Source organism: Neovison vison, chromosome 4, assembly GCF_020171115.1.
Source record: "Neovison vison isolate M4711 chromosome 4, ASM_NN_V1, whole genome shotgun sequence".
Taxonomy (NCBI): domain Eukaryota; kingdom Metazoa; phylum Chordata; class Mammalia; order Carnivora; family Mustelidae; genus Neogale; species Neogale vison.
In genome coordinates, this window is record NC_058094.1 from 173,450,485 (window position 1) to 173,476,630 (window position 26,146).

The 26,146-nt window shown below is 40.1% G+C and overlaps 1 protein-coding gene and 1 long non-coding RNA gene across 3 annotated transcripts; one reads left to right on the forward strand and one right to left on the reverse strand.

Annotated features, from left to right (window-relative positions):
* Window positions 1-1,569: 1,569 nt before the first annotated feature.
* On the forward strand, window positions 1,570-26,146 carry LOC122904056. Its single transcript, XR_006384137.1, has 3 exons — window positions 1,570-1,584; window positions 2,878-2,944; window positions 26,120-26,146. It is a non-coding gene; the product is annotated as an uncharacterized LOC122904056 (long non-coding RNA).
* AGR2 (anterior gradient 2, protein disulphide isomerase family member) lies at window positions 3,593-15,036 on the reverse strand. Of its 2 annotated transcripts, none has more exons than XM_044244547.1 (8): window positions 14,967-15,036; window positions 12,218-12,363; window positions 11,916-11,979; window positions 11,745-11,797; window positions 10,041-10,114; window positions 7,708-7,771; window positions 5,123-5,206; window positions 3,593-3,883 (listed from the first exon to the last, which is right to left on the reverse strand). In XM_044244547.1, the coding sequence occupies exons 2-8, from the start codon at window positions 12,354-12,356 to the stop codon at window positions 3,834-3,836; spliced, it is 528 nt and encodes a 175-aa protein (XP_044100482.1). In that variant the 5' UTR covers window positions 12,357-12,363; window positions 14,967-15,036; the 3' UTR covers window positions 3,593-3,833. The 2 variants fall into 2 exon arrangements, with proteins under 2 accessions (XP_044100482.1, XP_044100481.1); XM_044244546.1 differs by having other exon boundaries at window positions 14,950-15,021.

The window sequence follows — 26,146 nt, forward strand, 5'->3', positions numbered from 1 at the left end:
AGTCATCAACATACCCCTGAGACAGTGGCAAGGAGGAAAATCAGACCTTCTGCCATATGCCAGGCTACTTCTCCTCCACTCTCCTCAGGAAAATCAGATTTGGGAATTCATTCTCAAATAAGGGCGGGAGGGAGTTGCCTGAGTTAGATTATACGGCAAACAGTGGACTGTGATACCACTTGGAAGGTGAAACCACCGTTGCTTACTTTCAGGATCTGGTTTTATGGGGTCACAACTTGACAAGTGCCTTTTTAAAAAGCGAGGCTCATTTGGGGCAACTGGGTGGCTCAGTGGTTAAGCATCTGCCTTCGGCTCATGTCATGATCTCAGGGTCCCCCACATCGGGCTCTCTGTTCAACAGGGAGCCTGCTTCCTCCTCTCTCTCTGTCTGCCTCTCTGACTACTTGTGATCTCTGTAAAAAAAATTAAAAAATAACCTTTTAAAAGAGCGAGGCTCATTTTACTTGGATTTTGAAGTCTGCTTCCTTCGTGAGTAACTGAAGGAAGCTCTGTTCTTGCCTAAGAGCTTTTTCTTTTCTTTTTTTTTTTTTTTAAATTATTCTTCCCCCACTCCTGTGCTCACCAGTGACTGCTAAATATAAGGACCTTAGGAGAGAAAAGAAGCTACTTGGGATTATTGAATGCCTGAAACACACAAAACCCAGAGCAGAGCTAATCAGTGTAGATGATTGTTTGAGGACAGCAGTTCTCAAGCAGGTGAAAATGGTTTAACCAGACGTGTTGCTCACCATGTAAATGACTCACAGATGATTTATGTTACCAACTTTTTCTAAATTACCCTTTCCCCTCTTCAGGTGTGGGGCCTCCAATAGGACCAATAAAACATTCTTTTCTTCGTGTGGTAAAATACACATAGTATAAAATGTATCATTTTAACTATTTTTAAGTGTGCAATACAGTGTCATTAAGTACATTCACATTGTGGCCCAACCATTATCCCCCAGGAGCTTTTTCATCTTCCCAAGCTGACAGTATGCACCTGGCAAACAATCCCCCCACCTCCATTTCCTCCCCTCCCCCTCCCCCTCTTCTGTTAGCCCCTGACAACTACTGTTCTCTGTGTCTGTGAATCTGACTCTTCCAGATCCCTCAGGTAAGTGGAAACAAAGCGTTTGTCCTTATGTGACTGGTTTCTTTTTTCACTTAGCATAGTGTTTTCAAGGTTCATCCATATTATAACAGGTGTCAGAATGTCCTTTCTTTTAAGGGCTGAATAGTGTCCCATCATTGGCGTTTGCCATTTTGTTGATGCACTCAGCGAGCGATGGAGTTTGGGTTGCTTTCACCTCCTGGCTCTTGTGATTCGTGCTGTTACGAAAGTGAATGCACAGATAGAGCTTTCCTGCTTTCAGGGGTTTTGGGTACATGCTCAGAAGTGGAATTCCTGGATTGTATGGTTATTCGTTGCTAAAGTTCTTGAGCAACAGTCATATTGTTTTCCACAGTGGCTGTACCATTTTGTATTCCCACTGTGTTACCAACATTTTTCTTCAGTGGTTTGGAATAATGCTCTCTAGACCTACAGCTTTCTTCGAGTTCTGTGTGGTTGGAGAAATAGTCAAGGTATGCTTTCCCTTCAGTTTATTTGAATACAAAGGAAAGATTGTGAGATGACAAGAACAAACAGGCTTTGCTAATAACTCTATAAGCTTCAAGCAGAATTTCCTCCCTTTGCACCTTCATTTCTCATTCTAACCGGTGTTCCTGGAGCTACAGTTAGAGCACAGAAATACCTACATTCTGGCTCACTTACTCTTTGTTTCTTCACAGTGTTTATGTTTATAGATGAGAACAGACTGCGCTTTGTGTGAAAACACTATGTAACCACTATATTTGATAGTTGCCATTTTAAGTATGTTTAAATAATGTTGCCATTGACATCTTCACAGAACTTTGTTTCTCGTGAATGATTTCCTGATTTGTATTAGGACAAATTCTCAGAAGTAGAGGAGACCATGACTCTGTTTAACACTTTTCTAAGGGAGATTCATCTTCCTTGAAACCTTAACATTTGACTTCCCAGAAATGTATTATATCTTAAAAATTATATATGTTGTTAAAATAACATTTTGTCATTCAACAAATTTTAAGGACTTAATCTTATTAGCCCAATAAAAAAGCCAATTTTTAAATTTTTATTTTGCTGTACTATAGAGGAAACCTGAACATCTTAGAAGCTGTCATTCAAAATATTTGTATATATTGGGACACTTGGGTGGCTCAGTGGGTTAAGCCTCTGCCTTTGGCTCAAGTCATGATCTCAGGGTCCTGGGATCGAGCCCCACATTGGGCTCTCTGCTCAGCAGGGAGCCTGCTTCCTCCTCTCTCTCTGCCTGCCTCTCTGCCTACTTGTGATCTCTGTCTCTCTGTGTGTCAAATAAATAAATAAAATCTTTTAAAAAATGTATATAAGTGAAATTGCTTTTTTCCCCTTCATTAACTCTGAGAACTTTCTGAATAGGATATTTAACTTTTTCTAAACATATGAACCCATTTGTAAGAAGAGAGCCCAATCCCTCTGCCGGTGTTTTTACTGAGGATTTGTATGTCATTACATCAGCCATATGTGCACAGAACCTATTAGTTAGTACATAGATTTCTGATAGTACTGTGAAAGAGAAAAGAATTTAAAATGTATATTCTGCCCTGGAAAAGATAATGATGCCAAAGAAAAGTTTGTCAAGAAGTAGCTATTCAATATCTCAGTACTCCAAGCATCGTGCAGCCCACCACAGCCATTTGTGGACCAAAGAAGTCAGCAGGGGCTGGGTGAAAAGGCAATTCCATGTGACAATGAATGTGAGATTAAATATGTAGTGAAGAAATTAATACACAGTTCTAATTTTTGTCATTCAGAATCAAGAGTTGAAAGTAGCAAAAGCCGCTCCCCTATTTGATGCCACTATCTCTCTCAACTTCAAAGGTAAGTGGTGACCTCTGACTTCTGCTCCGTAGACATGATGTCATTACCCTTTGCTCTTCTTCCAGCTAGTCACATTTTGGTGAAGAGGGGAACAACTCAGTTAAATTTATCCTAGGACAGTGCTCTAAAATCTTGAGAGACCAAATGTACTGTAAGATGAATTCTTAGGATTTCTTTAGGCTATGTTCATGGGTACAGATGTTCTTTGAATGACCTTTTCACTAAATTAGGGCTCTGATAGAGAAAGCTATCTGTAAAGACTTACCCTGAGAGGGTTCAGTTGTACAAAATCTAATTAAAATTGAATTCTTGAAGTGAAGTGTATACCTAGGAGTTTCTGGTCAGGGTGGGAAGGGCTGTCTCCAAAGAGGTACCTGATCTTGGGGTGCCTTTCTACACATTCTTTTGCACTAACACATCTTCTGTTTTGATACTTCTGTTGACTAAGCTCATGCCTACTTCTCGTCACCCACTGAGAAGTTCTACAGTGAAGTGATTACTTTGACCTTGGTCTTCATTACTTCCAGTTAAGTCTGTTTTGTCTCCTCTTTGAACATTTCATGTGTACAGAAGTCCTGTTGGGTGAATGAACTGAATAGCTTTTTTCCGAAGGACTAAGTTAGGGGTGACAACAACAGTCTGAATACCTCAAAAGGATTTAATTTTTTTTTTTTTTAAAAAAGCATGGCTTACTATGCTAGTATGCAATATTGTTTTCATACAGGTATACTTGAGACCAGATTTTTAAAAAATATCTGTTGTAACAATAACCATAATCTAATCAGCATGTCCATCAGTGTGCCTGCATTCTCCAAAGTCTTCTAGGATCTCCTCTTGATCCAAGTCTCAGGGCCGGACACAGAGGGAAAAGCTTGCAGACGTTTTTTCTCTACAATTCAGTCTTCAGCAGCTTGAGAGCTTTCTTCATGTTGTCGAGCACTAACAGCGAAAAAGTTGCCAAGGTCAAGATATTGCCAGAATTATACCGATAGCTCTAGTAAACCCCTAAACTCTAGTAAACCCCTTGGGTACTTTATTCATTATTGAATGGGGCGCTATTTCATGATAGGGTGTATTGTTGGTAATTTTGTTAAACATTTTTTTCTCAAAGCATGTGACATGGCTTTTACTACAATCCAGTTTTCTCCCAATATTTCTCACATGTCTTTTCTACCAAAGCACTGTGATATTACTCATGCCAGATACGTGCTTTTAAGGAGCTCAAAGTCTTATTTCTTAATAAGACTGGCCATTATCTCGAGAAGGGCTTGTACTTGGAATGTGCTTCCCTGGTCCTCCCTGCACCCACCGGAGGCATTTCTAATCGACCATGAGCATCTTTGCTGCTGCCCAGATGCAGCCTCTAGGCTTCCCTAGCATACTGTTTGAGGTTGTGCCACTCAACAGGTATTTTTGTGATGAACAAAAATATTCAGTGCCTGTGCATTGAGAACTCAAACAGTAGTTAGTGTGCCTGCTGAATTGAATTCTGAATTTTAATTAACATTATGTTAAAGAGCTACATGGAGCTCATGGCTCAATTACTGGGCAGTACAGTTCCAGGCAGCCTTAGTCACTGAGCTGAACTGGTTCTTAAGACAAACCCAATTGTCTTCCCAGAAGGACTCATTAGTGACCACAACAGGTACAGTCTCCTATTGAGGTGCTCTGTCTGCTCTGAGTTTGACTTTTTTTCCTTTCCATTTTTTGGCAACTCTGGGGATAGTGAGTATCTTGCCAGCTTCTGGGAACCATCTTCCTACTGATCTTTAAAATTGAATTTAAACTCAGCATCACCAAATGGACCATATCATTTTACTTTCATTATTTGGAAAAAATACTGAAGGCCCGAAGATTCCTATTACTCGTGTAATAGGACAGTTACTGTATTGCACTTTATTCTGTCGTAGGACTCTTTATGACAGGGTGCCTGAGGAAACCTTGAGAAGCAGGTAATACGGTTAAAGAATCCTCCCAGAGAAAAAGATAGCCAATCAAAAGACTCTTTCACAAATCATTCACTTAAATAAATGAGACCAAAGTGAAAATGATTTGCCTGAGGGCACAAGGCTAGTTAGGGTCACACTGATTCTCTGCACGTCTGAGCCCAGCTTCCTTCCTCCTCATCGTGGACTATAAGTGCAACAGCAAGACACGTTCACCGGAGGCGACACTTACATAGAGCTGTATCTGAAGGTTCATAAGCGTAGAGACGATTTGAGTATCTTCCAGTGATGTCAGCTCTAACTGTCAGGGATGGGTCTACAATGAAAAAGCAAATGGGAATGGAATCAATGTTTCCAAGGAAGCTCTGTTGCACAGGGAAGCCCATGTACTTGTCCATGACCAATGAAAGGAACACAGCATGTGATCCCCCTCATGAAGGTCTAGTCCATCTACTTGGCAACCCAGACTGTGGCTGCCAGTCCCCAAAGCAGGGCCCAGAGCCCCCGACAGCTGCACAATGCTATTTGTAGCCAAGGTTATGAACCCTGCTATCCTATCTATAGCAACCTGAAAACAGAAGAAGACATACTGGCAGGGGGATGTTGGGTGCTTTGGTGAAAACCCTGGCATTCTATACTAAGGCATTTTGAACTTTTGAAATGCTTATGTTGTAATCACAGCCTGTTACCAGGAGCAACCTAGCTAATTAGAAACCGACTTCCAATGCTAGTTCTCGAAATAAAAGGTTGTTTTTAATGAATAAAGAATGCAAACCATAAAGGGCAGCAAAGTTCAAATAAGCACGTAGGGCCCCTCTCTGTTTTTTACTTTTTTGTGATCTAGCTGTATTTAAAAAACAAAGATTTAGGAGTCTTCCTTTATGCATACCTATGATAGTCCTTAGAGTTTAAAATCCATTTTTCCATGTTTTATATTTATTTTGAAATTATCCACTCATGGGAAAAGAAGGCATTTTTAAAATAAGGCATATCGACAAGGGAGTTACTAGGATCTATGCAGGCCTAGAAACCTTCTCTTGTCAGAGAGGTTTGAAAAGGCCCAAAGAGCATGTCCTGGAAATCAGATGGTGGAGGCACGTGAGACCCAGTTGGCTGTGTGCAGTCTGGCCCTGGTACTTAAGCGGATGATCTGTCATTTCAGAATGTTGGAATGGGCCCCACTGATGTTAATGACAAGAAGCAGACATTTATTTGTTCAACAAAGACTTAAAACCTATTATACTTCTGCTAGTGCAGAGGATACAAACACACATCTACTCTTTGTGATAAATTAACATAAGAAAAGCTTTTGAAACACCCAACCCTAGACTCACAAAGCTGCCCCCCTGAACCACCTGAAGAGCTTTAAGAAATACCTCCTGCCTCCCATTCCTGGCAGGATTCTGATTTAATTGGTTTGAGGTGTGGCCCAGCAGTTTGTTTTTCTAAAATCTTCCAGGTGATTCTAATCTGTAGCCGGTGTCCATGCTCCTGAGCTCTAGTTGGTTCTTTTGGAAGGCATGGAATGTGGGTTACAATGCCCTTAGACAGGAATAAATGCTATAAAAAGAACTCTAGCACAAAGTGTCACAAGATGACCCATAAAGTCCCAATTTAAATGTTCTAGATTTTCTAAATCCTCACATAACTGAGTGTATAAAATTAGCTCGAGTTCAGCCCTCCTGCTTTTCACTCCTTCACGTGTTCCTCTCCCCTGTCCTGTGCATTTAGCGTGGACTTGGCTGGATCCCAGCCCCAAAGCACTTGATCAATGCGGGTTCTGCCGTGTGATGGATTTATTTATGCGTTGTCCTTAAATCAGTATGACTTGGCTCAAAGCTAATCTGAATTCATGTGTCCAGTCATTTAACAAGAGCGTCATGCTGAAAATAAAATGATGGTCAGAAGAAACCCACACAACCCCAGCCACAAAGAGCTGTAGTCCTACAGGGGAAAATAGATACTAAACAATCACCCCCGGGATGCCCGAGTGGCTCAGTGGGTTAAGTCACTGCCTTCAGCTCAGGTCATGATCCTAGGGTCCTGGGATCAAGTCCTACATCAGGCTCCTTGCTCAGTGGGCAGCCTGCTTCTCTCTCTGCCTCTGCTGCCTCTGCCTGCTTCTGCACCATCTCTCTCTCTGACAAATAAATAAATAAAATCTTAAACAAACAAGCAAATACCATGACCCCATAAATGCAGAATTATAACTGAGGGAAGAATGACGGCTGAGAGGATCATGGTGCCACATGGGCACATGGTATTAGTTGTGCCAGGTCAGTGAGCGACTGTGATGACTAGGTGCATGGGGGAAGCAGGAAAAGCTTTCCAGCAGAGGGAACAGGATGTGAAAAGTACCAGCAGCTGGAAGGAGCATGGCTCCTCTGATTTCTTTCCTGGCAGCCATATTCCTAACTTGCCCAGAAATAATTACCAAAAAATGTCAGAAAGAAAAATCCAGCATACCAATTGGAAGTTTGCCTGATGAAAAATAAGAATTTACCAGCCTGATGGTCTCAGGAAAACAGGCAATACATTTAAAAGTTAGCAGGGTGCTTCCCTCTTCGATGTACTTGTGATGGGACATGATAAGTTTACATGTGCAGATGAGAATCAAATGAGGAAATAGGTAGAAGCTTGAACTTTGTAATGAAGAAATGTTGAGAAACATAATGGAATGTTACACCCCTTGCTAGGGTGGGGCAGTGACATTGGCCCTGATGGAGTGGCAAATGAGGGAGGGGAACTCCGAGGAAGAGATAGCAAAGTGCTTGGGCAATTATCAGTATGCTTAATCTCATTGTCATTTTTACTTACCAATAAACATGATCCTGGGGACATATTGGCCATCAGGAGAAAGGTGTTTGTCAGTTGTTTCATACTAAGATTTAAAAAAAGGACAGTTTTAGCTTGTCTGTTCTTCAGGTACTGTCAAACTTGTTAATACAGAAATATGTCTTCTACTGGGGGAGGCGTCTTGAAATGCTGTAAGGCATCTCTCTTCCCCAGAGAGTTGATAATACAGATGAGGAGGTGAGTTACACACATGAAATAATAAATAAGATAGAGCCAAACACAGTGCAGAACCCGAGGTAGAGAGCTGAAGGAACATGAGCAAAAAAAATTCAAGAAGGGAGAATATAGAGGGAGTTCCAGTATGTGGGGAAGACATCTTGGATGAGAGAGATAGGGGGAAATAGAGTAGTGAAAAAAACAGGTCAGTTTTGGAAAATTACAGAAACAAACAGGCTTGTCTGTGGCACTCATCGTTAAGGAACACCGGTCAGCTGAGAGACACAGGTAGGAAAATGAATACCGAGGATCCACTTGGTGTGGTATTATGGAGGCCGTGCAGGTGCGGTGGGTGACCAAAGCAGGGCATTTAACCCTGTATGCAAGTTGGACTAAGACTTAGGGAGGGAGAAGTCTTAAAAAAAATAAATAGGACAGGACACCTGGGTGGCTCAGTTGGTTGAGTGGCTGCCTTTGGCTCAGGTCATGATCCCAGTGTCCTGGGATTGAGTCTTGCATTGGGCTCCTCACTCCACGGGGAGCCTACTTCTGCCTCTGCCTCTGCCTGCCACTCTGCCTGACGGTGCTCTCTCTCACTCTAACAAATAAATAAATAAAATTAAAAATAAATAAATGAGTAGGAGTCAGGTACATCGAACACAAGTTTACTCCAGGTAATGGGAAGGGTTTGTCCAAAGGTAGAGGGAAGGCACAGCACTTTCTGGTAGGACTGTGTGTTTTGGGAGGATTGAAATACAGAGGACACAGGAGGCAGTGGTGAGAGAAGATGCTAGAGAGCTCCTTTTGGGATTGGCTCGTGAGAGGTCTTGCACACCATGCCAGTTTTTGCCTGTGTTCATAAATAGATCAGAACCCCTGGAGGGATTTAGAAGTACCATGATCCCAGTTTGGTTTTTAGAGTCATTACCCTGAAGGCTATGTGGGATTAGCTAGGATTTATTTTGTAGGCAGGGAGCCATTTAGTAATACTGTAGTGACCTAGGCAGAGGGAGAAATTCTTAAACTAAACAGTGGTCCTCACTTTATAGGGAAGTGACCTACAGTGAAAATATTTAGAAGTTAGAACGACAGGGTTTCTTGACTGCTGGAGGGGAGTAAGAGTGGAATCTCGAATGAAACTTTCAGTAAAACACGGACTAATGAAAGAAGAGCTGTTGGAAAATCCCGCACCAAGCTGATAAATCCAGCACTGAGCACGTTGAGTTTAAGCTAATAATGCAAAATGTGGACCACAACTGCACACACAAGTCGGGACTTGTTGCGTGTTTGGGTAAGATTTGGCAATTACCAGTGCGTGGGCATTGATTAAAGGCAGATGTAGATGAAGTACACAAAGAATATAAAACATTAAAAAGAATATAAAATATTAGGAAGAGAAGCGGGCAGAGATTCACCAAGTCACTAATATTAAAAGGTAGAAAGAGGGGGAGAAGCCTGTGGAAGGAAGGTGAGGAAGAACCACTGATGTGAATGTTCTTTGAAGAAGCCAAATTTGTCAGCTTGCAAAGAGGGAGGGAGGGACAGTGAAAGAAGTGGGTGGAAAAGGGGAGGAAGGGCAGGAGAGGACCTAGGGTTAGAGAGAGTGGTTTTGTGAGTTGTTCATTGTTACTAGTTTCCCTTTGGAAGGAAGGTGGAACCGTTTGCATCTGAATAGAAAGACCTTGCGGACTGAAAGCTTGGCCCACAGCAAGGGTGTTGATGGCAAAGTAAGGTGGGAATGAGTGAGGCTAAACCTGGTGCTTTAGACAGCTGGGGACCTGTCACTCCCCAGGAGAGACAAGCTGAGGACTAAGAAGTGGAGGCAGAGCATCAGGACTGCAGGGAAGAGGGCACAGGAAGAGATCTGCAAAGAGACCTTGCATTTTTACAGCAAAGAGAAAATCCTGACCACAAGAGCCCATTTTTCAGCCTGGAATTGTTCATTACTGAATAAAAGCACAGCCATGCAAGATAGATTTTGAGTAAAATATCTCTTTTTTCTCTGTCATCTGTGAAATGAGCTCTCCGGAACAGCCCCCAGTCAGTGCAGTATGACTAACATGCATAGGAAACCTGAATCATCCATTTCACAGAATGAGCCGCGGAGAAATGTCGGTGATGACGAAAACTGAACTTACAACTAGGTTGAGGAGGACAAACTGCTCTGCCAATTTCTGGATTTCTTTATTTTCAGCAAACACTTTCTTTAAAGCTAGAATAGACCAAAGAATCAGTAAATATCCATCTCGTCGCTGGTTGAAACCGTTGCTCTCTGTTATATCTTAAGCTGAACTGTATTTTCAATATAATATCCAACTTTGCCTTTTTAGCAAACAATTAGTGAAGTAATATCTAGTCCATTCACTACCTTTGATGCTTGCCATTCACTCATTCATTCTTTCATCCATTCGTTCATTCATCCATTTTTTCCCCCAACCTATATTTATTGCTTGTCATGTGGTACAAACTGTTTTATGGAAAAAAGAAGAAGAAGAAGAAGAAGAAGAAGAAGAAGAAGAAGAAAGAAAAGTAATGTGTTGCTTCCTAGAGCTCAAATGCTTCTGTGGGAAACAGACCAAAAATAAATAAACAAATATATTATCTAATACTTCAGTTGGAGATATATATTTCGAAGAAAAATAAAGCAAGGCAAGAGGTTTAAGAGCTCTAGACTGTTCAAGGCAGAGCTCTCGGAGGAGGTGACATCCAAGGAGAGAATGACATCAAAGGAGAGAATGACCCATTAGAAGATTTTGGGGGTCTGTCGTGCTGGGCAGAGGAGGCCGCAGGAGCAGTGGCCAGGAGGCAAGAATGAGCTTGGAGGAAACTGCACAAAGGCCAGGCTAGAGGGAGTAGAGAAAACACAAAGGCAGAGTAGGAAGGAAAGCAAAGATAGCCAGGGGCCGGATTATGTCCAGCCTTGTAGGCCATGATCAGGAATTCAGATTTCGTTTACTTGTGATAAGAAGCCACTTGAACACATGAGCGAAAGAGTCTGATTTATGTTTAACCGCCTCAGTCTGGCTTCAGTGTGGAGAGCTGAGTGTGGGCTGATTAGTTAGGTGGCTGATACAGTATTGTAGACCAGAGGGAATCTTGGCTTGGATCAGGGCAGTAGAAAGGAGTCAGTAAGAAGTGGCTGGATTCGGGGCTGGACCTACATGATACATGGATCCCAGGACAAAACACAATTATGGGGCACCTGGGTGGCTCAGTGGTTTAAACCCTCTGCTTTCAGCTCAGGTCATGTTCCCAGGGTCCTGGGATCAAGCCCTACATGGGGCTTTCTGCTCAGCAGGAAGCCTGCTTCCCTCTCTCTCTCTGCCTGCCTCTCTTCCTACCTGTGATCTCTGTCAAATAAATAAATAAAATCTTAAAAAAAAAATCCACAATTATGGAGCCCCTTATTAAAAAATTCTACAAATATTAAGACAGCAACAACCAGAGATTTAAATCCAGCACAAAAACCTTCCAGGCCCCCCGCCTTGTGTGAACACACAGTTTGCACATCCTTCAAGCTGGGGCTGGCTTCTGGGTATATTTCGGAGGTAAAGCAGTATATTTGGGAGGTGTTTGCTAGCATAGTAGATATGGGTTACAAGAGAAAGCAAGAAGTCAGGATGAATCCTAGAATTTGCTTTTTTTTCCCCTTCAAAATGTGCACCACTGGTTAGCACAAAGTATGGAAATATTTGAAGTTACTTTAAAATATGTTTTTCTTACATACAGATACTGTTTTATTTAACTGTGACAGGCGCTAAGAATAAAAAGATGAGTGACCTGAGCCTTGTCCCTAAAGCTAAAAGCCGATAAAGGAAATTATATTTAGAAGAATAAATTACCTTGACTGTGTGGGCATTCATCCAAGTGATGAATAATCATTATGGGTTTGTTGCTATAAGAGACAAAGAGAGATTGGGTCATTTTTAATGAGCAAGATTTCTTGTAGAGCGACATGCCACTAGAGGGTGCTCTTGTGAGCTTGGAGAGAACTCTGTAACCTGTATCTTTACCTTGTCTTGGATTTGTACAAAGCTTCTTCATAAGTCTGAGTCCAGATGAGCTGATCACCCCAACCTAGAGCAAAAGGAATGGGTGTATTTAAAACTATTATAATTTCTGACTAAAGCTGTTGAAAAGCAGTGGTAAAGTCTGGAATAAATATATACTGAATACCAATCAGAGGCAAAACCCTCTAAAGAAAGTTGAAACAATGATCAACTTTGATAAATTTAGTGCAAAAATATTTTTCGGCACCCAAGCCTTGGGTTCTCAATGAAGGGGCACTGAAAGCTGACCGGAAGCGGACTCCTACCTCTGGAGAGGGTCTGGGGCAGTTTGGGTCCAGAGTCCTTGGTGTCTTTCTTAGCTCCTGATTTGGCTGTGATGTCTTTGGCCAGAGTGTAAGAGAGGGCGACAAGGAGCAGGAATGCGGACACGGAGATCTTCTCCATGGCAAATCTGATACGGAAAACAAGGGAAATGTCAGTGAAACAAAAGGGAATTAGGAGCCTTCTCAGTCTTTAGACTGTATCGTGACCCTGGGATACAAAGGAACTGACGTTTAGCTGAGACGGAAAACATGCAGCTGGTGTGAAACACTCCCTTCCACAGACCTTTCCTAAGCATGCTAGGGTATCTATCTACTTTTGGATCCATCAACAGATACAGACCCACGTAGATATAAATATAGTGAGGGAGCTCTCCACAGAAACCTACAGTATAGAAATAGGTATATAGATGTATTTTAGGAAAATAGATGTTATACACTCTTACATTTAAGGGAATTTACATTTAAATTTTATATTTTAAAAAATTTTACCACTGGAAGGCACCTTGGGGCTGCCTCCTCCATTCCCACTCCCCAAGTCCTCTGCATCTTGCCATTTTTCAGCACTGGCTCCTGTTTTCCCCATCCTGAAACGATCACCCCCAATATACGTACTTCTTTAGCCTTCTGTGAAAATGGGGCCGTTGCCATTAAAGAGTAAGATCTAAGTAAAGAGAATCCTTATATAACTCAAAGCTGCCAACTCTGTCACATAACTGAAAACTTAGGCCCAACTAACTCTCCCTCGTGTAATTTTCACTCAAATTCCATTTATTAGTTCTGAGGTGACCCAAATATGTCCACACGGGTTTATTCTACTGAAACAATTCTTTGAGTCTCTCCATGGACCTGTATCAGTAGGTGATGGTGGGCATGGGTTTTGGGGCACAAAAATATTCTACGGGGCTTATAAGACAGAGAAACCAACCCCTGTGTGTCTCCTTGTTAAATTTTTTTTCCCCTTCCAGAATTTCAGTTAATTCTTCAGAAAAGTTACACCACTACAAAGCAGATGCCCATAAACAGGAAAGGGAACGGTTCGTTAAGGTCGATGAGTGAGTGAGGGAGTCTGACTAGTAAAGAGAGTCACACTGGCAGATCACTACAGTTACCCATCGCGGGCACGATTAGAGGTGGGATTCCAGGAGAGACAAAGACTGAACTCGCTTCACAAAAACCTCACTAACATGGGTGTAGGCCTCAGCAAACTGCAAAGGAAGCAGGATGGACTATCAATGTTTGGTATTTTTAAGGCGGAAAGCCTCTCATGTTCTGATAGCTTGAGTGGGAATTTTTGGTGAGCGTTTGCTCTTTTTTAAAAAAAAGCGTTTGAAGCTACCAAATTCCAATGATGCCTTGGCTTCACCTGACCAATTATCATCTATCCAAATCATACTATGTGGCCACAATATGTCTTACTCGAAAGAAGACCTAAACAAAAAGCAAAGGTACACTTGCTTCATTTTCTACTCGAATAAGAATGTGTCCTATAGGTCAGTAATTCCCAGCCGTTTTAGTACAAAGAGTTCTTTTTCATATAGAAGAGAAACACACACACACACACACACACATCCCAGGAACTTTGATGTGAGCCTGATTGTACTTTCAAAATATGAGTTGATTCAGAAACCTATGACCTATAACCTCTAACTGGCAAATAACTCCTTGGAATTTACCAACAAACATTTGCTTTGGTCTTTTATATATAGCAATAGCCTCTCTTTATCTTAGGAAAAAAACCGTGACTCGGGGGTGAAGCATTTGATCTGTGCGGCTCATGGAGGGTTCTTGCGGCATGCTCCCTTGTCATAGTCCTGTAGCTCAGCGGTTGGAAGATGCACTTAATGCCTGAGTTTCTGGCAGGATGACTCACTGAAGCCTATTGTCGCTCCTGCTGTATAAACACACTGCTGTGGCCTCACTTTCTGAGATTCATTCTATCGGGTTCTCATTGCAGAGCTCTCTGCTCCCTCTGCAGAGTGAGTAGACTCTGCTCTGCAAGGGTCCTGCCTGAACCACCTCAAAACAGAACGCTAACTGGGAGAGAGAGAATTTGGATGCACACGTGTGTGCACATGCACACACACACACACACATACACACACTCTATGGAACAGCCCTTTTTACTGGTCACTGTAACTCTGTCTTCTTATCTTTAGTAGGGAATGAACCTGCAGGAGGTTTCAGTGTCCCTGCTCGTAAATGCTTCCAGAAAGCAGCCAGATCTCTCCTCCTAGAGCCTATGCCGTGAATTTCAAGACTGCAAATGCAACAAGAATATCTTCACGGCAGATGGAGAGACAGAACTGTGTTTCCTGAGGTGCAGTGATAATCGTGAAATGCAGTTCCCAGCGGGCAGTCCGAGCTGAGGTTGGCCAAGCCCATGAGTCTGTGCTCCAGCCATGGGTGAGAGCAGAGAATTAGATGGTGACCAGTGCACAGTGGCAGAGGACGCAGGGCCCTGTCCCAGGCCTGAACGCTGTTAGAGCTCACCCGATCCTAAACCCGTTGTTTCTAGAGGGAGAAAGCATTACCTTGAAACAGCCCTCTCCCAGCTCTGCCCAAAGAGAGGCCCCAGTAAGCCTTGGATGGAAAGTCCATTATTCCCCATCCAAGTCCCTGGGAACTACTTTGAACTTTTCTCTCCTTGGGTTCCTACAACTTTACAAGGTAATCAGAGCGAGTGCCCTGCAGGACAGTCTTGTCAGGAGTCTTACCTGGTTTCCCCACCCACCTGTCGGTGTGAGCCAGCCGCCTCTGTGCTGTCCAAGCCTCCTGCGGTGCTGGCTCCCTTTGCGCTTCTATTTATGTGCAGAGCACACCTCAATCCCACCCACTGATCCCGTATTTACATGTTGCAAACCCAGAAAGGAACTTTCCTTTTCCCCAGGGATGATCTTCCCTGGGCTAAAGAGTTCTATGTTTTTTAAAAATAACAGTGCAAAGGATATGTTTTTCAGTATGCATGTTTTTAACTGTTTGTGAAAGTATATTGTTAAGAGATTTGGAAAAGATGGGCAGAGTGCCAAATCCAGGTAAACTTTAAATGAAGACATTTGATTTGCCTGAAGGCTGATTTGTCTTTACATGATTGGATGGAGTGTGTGGTTTGTAGATTATTTTTCCCCTCCCCCTTGGGCAGATTGCCTTTATGTAGTTGAGAACACACAAGAGATGATTCACAATTCTTAACTCTGCCAGTCTTTGACCTGCTACCCTCCATTGTAGTACAAATTATTTTCCACCGTACACTTCCTCTTCCTGGCAAACAAAATGTATATTCACAATGGCAGTGAAGAAATTACAAATCAAGCAATCACAAAGTATTTCAAAGTTGAGGAAGTTACTGAAAAAAAGAAAACTAATACTATGGGTTTTTATTAATTACATTGTAGTTGAACGTATGCAGCAATTTCCCTCAAAAAAGTTCAAAAGTAATTGACAGGTATTCTCTCATTTAACTGCAAACTTTCCTGTGAGGCATGCAGAAAGCCATTTACTTCATTTTTCAGACCTAGAAACTAAGGTCTGCAACTAGTTTTTTTCACTCAAGATTACACAGTCATTCACTAAAGATTTTAAGACTGTTTTTTTTTTTTAAGATTTTATTTATTTCTTTGACAGAGAGAGATCACAAGTAGGCAGAGGCAGGCAGAGAAAGAGAGAGAGGAAAGCAGGCTCTCTGCTGAGCAGAGAGCCCGATGCGGGACTCGATTCCAGGACTCTGGGATCATGACCAGAGCTGAAGGCAGAGGCTTAACCCACTGAGCCACCCAGGCGCCCAAGACTGATTTCCTATAAAAAATTTCAATCCTGAGTTTTGTTGATGAAGCCATATACAATCCTTAAAGCTCAGAATGGGTAAATCTTTAGCAATAGAAAATTAACTGAGATACAAACCCTATAAAATAACTTTTAAAATAGGTTAAGATCATAATATTTCAAAACATTTTCAAGTATATATATATTTTTATAAAGCCAAAATTCCCATGGGCAAAATAGTGATTCCCCAAGTACTGAATTTTCTTTCACTTCTGAGTTTACATAGGTAATTTCTTCCAAAGTTTGACTGAAGACTGGTTGGTTCAGTCGGTTGAGCTTCCAACTCTTGATTTCTGCTCAGGTTGTGAACTCAGGGCTGTGGGATGAGCCCTCTGTGGGGCTGCACACTCAGCAGGGGTCTGCTGGTGATTCTCTCTCTCTCTCTCTCGCCCTCTGTCTGTGCATGTGCTCTTTCTCTCTCAAGTCAATAAATAAATCTTAAAAAAAGTTTTGGAAGGCAGTGATTTGAGCTAAACTTTAAAACTGGGAAGGCTTTTATGTGAACCCTTAGTCTATTCATATTCAACTCAACCCCCTCAACTGTGCAGAGAAAAAAACAAAGATGATAAAAAGTTATGACTCCGAGGGTCCCCACAACTCCTTTAGGGCATTGCTGGGACCAAAGCCCAGGGGTCCTCTAGTCCATCACCTGCTCAGAGTAGAAAGTGGGCAGGATTTGGGAGCACAAGATTTCAGTCTGAATCCTGCATCCTGGTGTGTACTCGCAGGATAAGCAGAGATGCCATTTAACTTCCCTGAAACTTCGCTTTCCTTTTCTTTAAAAAGGGGTTACTGTTACCATATATAATTGTTTTGAGTACTAAATGAGATTTGAATGAATTAAGAAATGAGAAAGTACCTGGTGTATTAGTTTGCTAAATGAGCTGAAACACAGTTCCACAGAGTGGGCGGCTTAGACAACAGAAATTCATTTTCTCAGTTTTGGATACCAGAAGACTGAGATCAAGATGTTGGCAAATTTGATTTTTTGTGAGGCCTCCTCTTGGCTCCTCGATGCCATCTTCTTCCTACATATTCACATGGCCTTTCTTCTGTACCAGTGTCCTAATCTGTTCTTATAAGGACGCCAGTCATCTTGGGTTAGGGCCCATCCTAATGACTTATTTTACCTTACTTACATCTCTAAAGACCCTATCTCCAAATATGGTCATATTCTGAGGTACTGGGTATTATGATTTCAACATGTGAATTTTGAGGGGCGAACTCAGACCATACACTTGGTACTTGAAAACATCTTGCATCTGTTATAATAATGAATTATAATGGTATCGTAATTATTCAACTGTACTACTGTGCCTGATTTTGTGCCATTAGTATTTGTCATAGTGACCAAAGTATGTCAGGGAGGAAGTAATTATTAGAACATACATTAGACATGTCATGATGACTGTGGTATTTTCGGCATATGTAACTGTCTTGGGGTGAAGCAATGAGGGTTTTGTAGACGGTACCAGTTTTTCTTTTTATGTTTCATTACTTTTAACAGTGACATCATATAATCAGTCTTTCAGATTTTCCAAGTAGTGTAAAACCCTATTATTCATAAATTACTGTATCTTATTTTAAAAATAGAGTCCACATCTAGCATGCAGCCCAACACGGGGCTTGAACTCATGACTCTGAGATCAAGACCTGAGCTGAGATCAGGCAGCAGACGCTTAACTGACTAAGCCATCCAGGTGCCCAATAAATAAACATTTTGAGTCCCCAAGTAGGATTTGATAATGTGATATATAAGATAATGTTTGGCAAGTGAAACTACACATAGTACCAGGGACCCTAACAATAGGTTGTTTAAGTGCATGCTATACATTTGTGTTTTAGGCATTTATGTTATCATACTTTTGGAGGCTTTTATTTAAGCAGATTTTAAAGTAGATTATTTTCTATTTTATAGCAGAATTTGGAGAATTACAATAATAACTAGCAATTACTGAAATCCACTAGGCACTGGGCATGTGACTATATTACTTCATGCATTCACACATTATTTTTTTTCTTCACCAAATAGTCACTGAACCTATTCGTGTAGCAAATACCATGCCAGACTCTAAAGATAGAAAGGTGAATAAGAAACGGTCAGTTATTGAGGGAGCCAGAAATATACCTAGAAAATTGTCATTCAGGGAGTAAGCAGTCATGGGGACACCCAAAGAAGTTGAAGACATTGTTACTGTCCTAAGGTTATGTACAATCTGATTGAAAAATGAAGATAGAAACTCACTGAAAATTAACTATCCATGTGAGAATTTCATCCAATAAGGGACAAGTAATTGATACAGACATTAGCTGTTATTATTTTAAAGAGAAGATAGAGATTTCTATCCACTACAATGTTTACAGTGGTAGTGGAAAGTAAGGTTTCCAGATGGAGAAAATGAAGAATTTTTAAAATATGTTTGTTGGATAATTTTTATTTGTCTATTTATTTGTTGGATATTTAATGGGATGAGGGTATTAGAGTGAGATCTCTCTGGATAGTTAAGAGGCAATAAATAGGTTCAGAAAGGTGTTTTGAGGGAGCCTGTCTCCTCTGATGTCATTATAAGGAGTTTAGATTTCACCCTTAAGAGGGAGTATCCTGCAGTGGTAAACAGGGCCATTTGTAGATTTAGAGTGATTTGGGTTCAAATCCAGATTTATGATTATGACATTCTCTACTAAATCCTGCAGATCACATAAGTTTTCTGTACTTTAGTCATCTCAGTTGAAAGTGGAGATAGATAGCATGGCCTGCTTTTTTTTTTTTTTTTTTTTGCTGTTTTTTAAAACAAATTTTATTTTATTTTTTCAGTGTTCCAAGATTCATTGTTTATGCACCACACCCAGTGCTCCATGCAATACGTGCCCTCCATAATACCCACCACCAGGCTCACTTATCCTCCACCCCTTCCCCTCCAAACCCTCAGTTTGTTTCTCAGAGTCCACAGTCTTTCATGCTTGGTCTTCTCCTCTAATATACCCCAATTTACTTTTCCTCCTTCTCCTAATGTCCTCTGTGTTATTCCTTATGCTCCACAAGTAAGTGAAACCATATGATAATTGACTTTCTCTGCCAGACTTATTTCATTCAGCATTATCTCCTCCAGTCCCATCCATGTTGATACAAAAGCTGGGTGTTCATCCTTTCTGATGACTATGTAATATTCCATTGTATATATGGACCACTTCTTCCTTATCCGTTCGTCTATTGAAGGGCATCTTGGTTCTTTCCACAGTTTTGTGACTGTGGCCATTGCTGCTATGAACATTGGCGTACAGATGGCCCTTCTTTTCACTACATCTGTATCTTTGGGGTAAATATCCAGTAGTGCAATCGAAGGATCATAAGGTAGCTCTATATTTAATTTTTTGAGGAATCTCTACACTGTTTTCCAAAGTGGCTGCACCAATTTGCATTCCCACCAATAGTGGAAGAGGGTTCCCCTTTCTCCACATCCTCTCAACACATGTTGTTTTCTGTCCTGTTAATTTTGACCATTCTAACTGGTTTAAGGTGATATCTCAAAGTGGTTTTGATTTGAATCTCCCTGATAGCAAACAATGATGAATATTTTTTCATGTGTCTCTTAGCCATTTGTATGTCTTCTTTGGAGAGGTGTCTGTTAATGTCTTCTGCCCATTTTTTGACATGATTATCTGTTTTTTGAGTGTTGAGTTTGAGGAGTTCTTTATAGATCTTATAAACATTGTTAAAATGTCTATACTGCCCAGAGCAATCTATACTTTCAATGCCATCCCAATCAAAATTCCACCAGCATTTTTCAAAATGCTAGAATAAACAATCCTAAAATTTGCACGGAACCAGGAAAGACCCCAAATCCTAAGGAAATGTTGAAAAAGATAAACAAAGCTGGGAATATCAAGCTTTACTACAAAGCTGTGATCATCAAGACAGCATGGTACTGGCACAAGAACAGACACGTAGACCAACAGAATAGAGGAGAGAGCCCAGAAATTGACCCTCAACTCTATGGTCAAATAATCTTTGACAAAGCAGGAAAAAATATCCATTGGAAAAAAGACAGTCTCTTTAATAAATGGTGCTGGGAAAATTGGGCAGCTATATATAAAAGAATGAAGCTCTACCATTCTCTTACACCATACACAAAGATAAACTTGAAATGGATGAAAGACCTCAACATGAGGCAAGAATCTATCAAAATCCTAGAGGAGAACATAGGCAGTAACTTCTTTGACACTGGCCCCAGCAACTTCTTTCAAGACGTGTCTGCAAAGGCAAAGAAGGGAAACAAAAGCAAAAATGAACTTTTGGGACTTCATCAAGATAAAAAGCTTCTGCACAGCAAAGGAAACAATCAACAAAACAAAGAGGCAACTCAGGGAATGGGAGAAGATATTTGCAAATATCTTTGGATATCAGACAAAGAGCTGATATCCAAGACCTTTCTAATATCCATGGAAGATTTTATAAAATAACTGAGGTGAAGTGCTTCAGTGGTACATAGCACAGAGCAGGCTCTTAGAAATATTAGTTACTGTTACAGAATGTATCACTTGCTTCTCTGAGTTATAATCATTTAGGTCTCAGTCCATTAACTCCATTACATAATATTAAGTCAGTGAACTCCCTAACTGCAGAATCTTTCATTCCTATATAATCTTTGGTTATAATCCATCACGAGGCTTAGAATTTCAACACACACTGTTGGAAAAATGAAATTGTCATCATAACAACCTTACCAGACACAATTCTTTTAAAAAATAAGGAAAATAAATTCAGATGTGTGGATATAATTGACCCAGTGCCACAAAAGTGATGAGTGGAGGGATGATGACTGAGAGCCCTCATAATTGCTGATAATTAATTAAATATTCCTTTCTGTCTACCAAGCTTCCTTCTGATGTCAGGAAGTAAAGAGATGAACCTATAAGCAAATGTTAACCTTCCCCCAACCAAATGGAATAATGATGAGCTTTACGGAGAGGAAAAGAATAGCTTCTTGTCCTAAAGGACTTGCCCCTCACGGAGGGCTTTTCAGAAATATTTATCTAACTGCAGATCAGGCTGCTGAATAAATATGCTTTTCCTAAACTCTTGCTTGGAGAAATAGACGTATAACATTAGTATTTTGACATATACTTGATTGCCGTTTTAGTTATCTTGATGTTTGATGGGGGCTTTTGCATACAAAAATATTTGTTTCCCACTTTGTGGAGTTTAATTGCTATTCAGTGTAGTAAAGGTGATAAATTAAAGCCTAGCTTTTCCTAAATCTACAGGCTTAAGAATCAATTTCAGTAAATTAAATTTATCAGATTAAATTTAATCTGTGGACATCAGGCTGGCTCAGTCATTGGGCATCTGCCTTTGGCTCAGGTCATGGTCCCAGGGTCCTGGTATGGAGCTCCCCCCCACCCCCCCCCGACCCCGGCAGGAGGCCTGCTCCCCCCTCTGCCTGCCACTCCCCCTGCTTGTGTTCCCTCTCTCACTGCGTCTCTCTCTGTCAAATAAATAAGTGAAATCTTTAAAAAAATAGATTCAATTAAACAGTCACAAATTGATTTTTTTGTGTCAATAGATTTAAATTCAGTGGATCAATAATCTCTTTTACAAACTTTGCTAATGGGACTCCCCCAAATACTTTTAACTACAATTTATAAATTTAATACCAGAACATCTAATTCACTTAAAATTTAAATTGCCCAATAGGGCACATTTGTAGACATAATGAGAAAAACCTTTCTAAGCACTTTAGTAGTTCTTGTAAATATCATAAATAGAAATTACTGGATATTACTTTCAGTTCAATGAACCTTTTAAATATTACTCACAAACAGTCAACTATACCCTTTAAATTAAGATTCTAATTCTAGGTTATTTTTAATGAGTCACAGACTAATATTCAGATTTGTTAAAATATCTTTTCTTATATCTTACAAACACTTAAATAAACACATGAAGGTTATCCCAATACTTTCAAAACTTATTCTTCAACTTCAGACAAAGAAGTTCTTAATCCTTTTCTGAGAAATAATTAGATCTGAGGAACTTAATCAGTTTTAGTCTTACTTCCATTCCTTCCAGGGGTGAACAAAGAAAGAGCAGACTTACCTCTCACATGGAGAGAGGTTCCTGGGTCTAAAGTTTGGGGCTGTGACATGTATCAAAGGCTGCAAAGTCATCATTGACATGTTATATTGAAAGTTGTATGATAGGATGGGTTTCTCAAGGGAAAGTATTGAGCACACGACTCAGCACCCAGCCTTGGTCATAATACTCGTCCACTTAGGAAGGTGAGAAAAAAAGCCAAATTCTCTGCTATGGTAGTGCTTATTTTCTTGGGTCATGAATACAGTTTGTCCAGAAGAGTCTCATTTTAGGCCTGTGGCTGAGTATAATAATTAAAAATATCCCCTTCTACTCATTAAAGTAGGATGATTTGGACAATTCTTCATATGGTCTAGGTGATGAAATCCATCAATGTTCTCTGTAGGAAAAATGCTCATACACGTTCCTCCTTGGAGGAATCCATCCACCCCAGCTTAAACATTCTTACTTGAGTGTTCATATATCAATTAGGCATCTCAAGGAGCCCACAGCTTTAGAATTTTTTTTTAATTTAGCTCTCTGTCCTTGTTTTATAGACAATCTAACACTTCTTCCTAGTTATCAGATATGTTATACCTTGTACTCAACTGGAAGGAATCCTAGTCTCATAGGTCTTCAAGTCCTGCTTTACCTGAATAAAGTCCCATATTTGGAAATCCTTTTAGATCATAGAGGGGATGTGTCTTATAGGAAAGAAGATATAAAAAATAATAGAAAAGTTTGGATAGGCTGGAAATAGGGGTGATTTAAAATATTTATATACATATTTGGTTCTCATCATAACTTCTTTAGCCATATATGAAAGAAGGAGTTGAAATACATTGAGGAGACGTGTCCTTGGCAGTTGGAGTTTGACCCTAGAGTCAATATTGTTACATGACAAATACACTTCTGAGGGTGGGGCCCTGAACAAGCAGAGATGTCCTCTGAAGCTGTCATTCCTCTTGAGGCAAGTGACTTTTTAAAAGCCTAATCCTGCCTTCTGAGATAGCTTTCCTTTGACTTCAGTTCTAGGAAATGTCTTCTGGGAGTTTTTTAAGCTTCCCTCCTTCGAAAACCATTATATCATTATTTTGCTATCCAAAGTGAACCAGCACATTGTCAGGTGGCCATGACTAGAGTTTTCTCTCTTATTATCTGCCTGTCTTTGCCCTGATGTGGCAGGCCTTTTGTAAGGGATGGTGATAAACGAACCGCAATATAATATGGAAACAACAAAAATGATACATATCAATAGTAGCCTGGTAAGTAAAACACATGGTATACTCTATCATAGGATATAATACTTTAAAGTTGGCAAAGTTTTCTTTAACAAGCAAAAAACTTGTAAGTTTTAATATTTTAACCCACAGCAGAAAACACTGATTACTGTTAAACAAGAGGCTCACAAAGAAAGGACTATTATGCTTATAACTTTCTCATCTGTCAAATAATAATAAATAACTTTCCAAACCCTCAACATTTTTTGTGCATATAATCGAGTATATAATTGCGAATATATTTGATCTTTCTTAGGAGATCAGAATAATTCTTTTGTGATCTGTGATTCCAAATTTGCCTTGAATGTGCTTGTGTGTGTCTTTTGCATGCCAGTGAATTCTGTTATATTTTTTCTCCAAATGGAAGAATTGGTTTCAAAATCTGAGTTTGGATAATTTGGGGTTAAAAAAACCCCAACCTTCTCTAATGGTTATTTAGAGAAATGCAGGGGTGCTTGGGTGGCTCAGAGGGTTAAATGTCTGCCTTTGGCACAGGTCATAATTGCAGGGTCCTGGCATGGAGACCTGCCTTGGACTCCCTCCTCAGTGGGAAACCTGCTTCTCCCTCTCCCTCAGCTTGCTGCTTCCCCTGCTTGTGCTCTCTGTCTTTCTGCCAAATAAATAAATAAAATCTCAAAAAAGAAAGAAAGAAAGAAAGAAGGAAAGAAAGAAAGAAAGAAGGAAAGAAAGAAAGAAAGAAAGAAAGGAAGGAAGGAAGGAAGAAAGAAAGAAATGCAATCATGTATTGCTTTCACAAATTAATCTTTTTGGGACACTTTGCAATATCCAATTTTTACGTTTTATCCTTAAAGTACCAATGAAAGAGTAACACGTCCTCATGTTCTCAGCATTCTTCTATTTGCCTGTGTTTTCCAGGTGACTCATTCTGTAATAACTTTATTCTCAGTCCTCAGCAATAAGTCAGCCCTGAAAGCAAACACAGAACATTTACTTTCTTCCAGATTTCTTTAAGACCTCGTCATCATTTCAAGACCAAATTCTGTGGTGTTCACCACATTGCATTTTACTTATCTGTCCTTATAGGAAAATATCACATTTGTTCGTTATTTGTAGGCTTTTAGACACTGCACAATGAAAAAAAGTGGGCTCTAATTCTGTGAATATTTAGGATGTAATTTTAGAAATGAGTCTTAATTACACTTAAACCAGTTTTCTGTTATTCTTTTTTTTTTTTTAAAGATTTTATTTATTTATTTGACAGAGAGAGATCACAAGCAGGCAGAGAGGCAGGCAGAGACAGAGGGGGGGAAGCAGGACCCCCGCTGAGCAGAGGGCTTGATGCGGGGCTCGATCCCAGGACACTGAGATCATGACCTGAGCCGAAGGCAGCGGCTCAATCCACTGAGCCACCCAGGCGCCCCTGTAATTCTTATTTTTATATTGGATTGCCAAATTAAAAACTTTAAGTAAAAGAAATCCTACCAACTAATCACTGTAAATGTTAAACCATTTGATGAATTTGGTCAATTTCCTGAGCCTGTAAAGATAGTTTAAGGGATTTTGAGTGTCTTCAGGGCATGAAATGCAGACATACTATAAGGAGGTTTTCATATGGAATCATTTGGGTCATTCTGTTTAAAATGATAAAATTAATATTGGGATAGTTTTTGTTTTTTAAGCACCAAACTATGGATAGGAAATTTTTAAAAAATTCAAATGGACACAAGGACCTCTTACATATATGACTTAAAGTCTAGTCTTATCTAATTCATTTCACTAGTCCTACTCAGGCTCATTTTATACTGCTTTTAAATGAAAATCTTCATCTCCTCAAAGTGATTGCAAAAGATTTTTATGTGACATGTCCAAAGTTTGTATCATCTACAGCTCAGATTGGTTTAGGAAACTGGCGTTAATGGCTTTCTGAAGATGGGGAAAGGAAATAAGGCAAAAAAAATCTGTGACGATAATTAAAATTTCTGAAATCATACATTTTAAATATGTCTTAAGTTGTTATTAATGTATATAGATGTGATTTCTGAAGTTTTTTTAAGGTGCTAATGTAAGCACAATTTTCTCAAAATGTAACTGGCCTCCCATCCCGTGTTGAATATTCTTTTGATTCTTGGTAGTAAATTGGGTGTCATGGTTAGACCATTTTCCCCTGCAGCCCCATTTGTCACAAGCTTTTCCTGCACAATTTTGTTTATTAGAGTCAATTGGGTAGTTTAGTACTACTGGACTATGGAAAAGTGGAATAAAAGGACTTAAAACGATTTCTTTGGGATTACTAAACTAACCCATGAATTTTAGTGCAGGATTTTTTTCTGCAAAATTACTGTCGTAAATAAAAATAAAATTTTTATTTCTATGGGCTTTGGGTGTTACTTTTGTAACCATTTCAAATTGAATACCTTACTGAATTTTGGCAAAAGTGACTCCCTTTGTTGACTAACTACATGTTCTGAGCTAGATTAAACTAGAGATCTCTTATGAAGTAATATAATATTTATTCTGGCATGTGATGCAAGAAAGACTAAACCTAAAAAGAACTAATCCCCAAAGCATTTTGTACTGGAAACAATGGTACATCCTCTAACATCCTTCCACTAGGAAGCCCTGCAGGTGTCAGTGGACCAACAGATCAAGCCAGCTCACAGTCCCCCCCCCCAAAAAAAAGGACAGCTCTCAGAGGGAGCTTTGTAAACCATTATGAGTTTCTGATTCTGTGTCCATTTTCCCTTTTGGAAGGCACTCTGGAGGAACAATTCAGGTTAG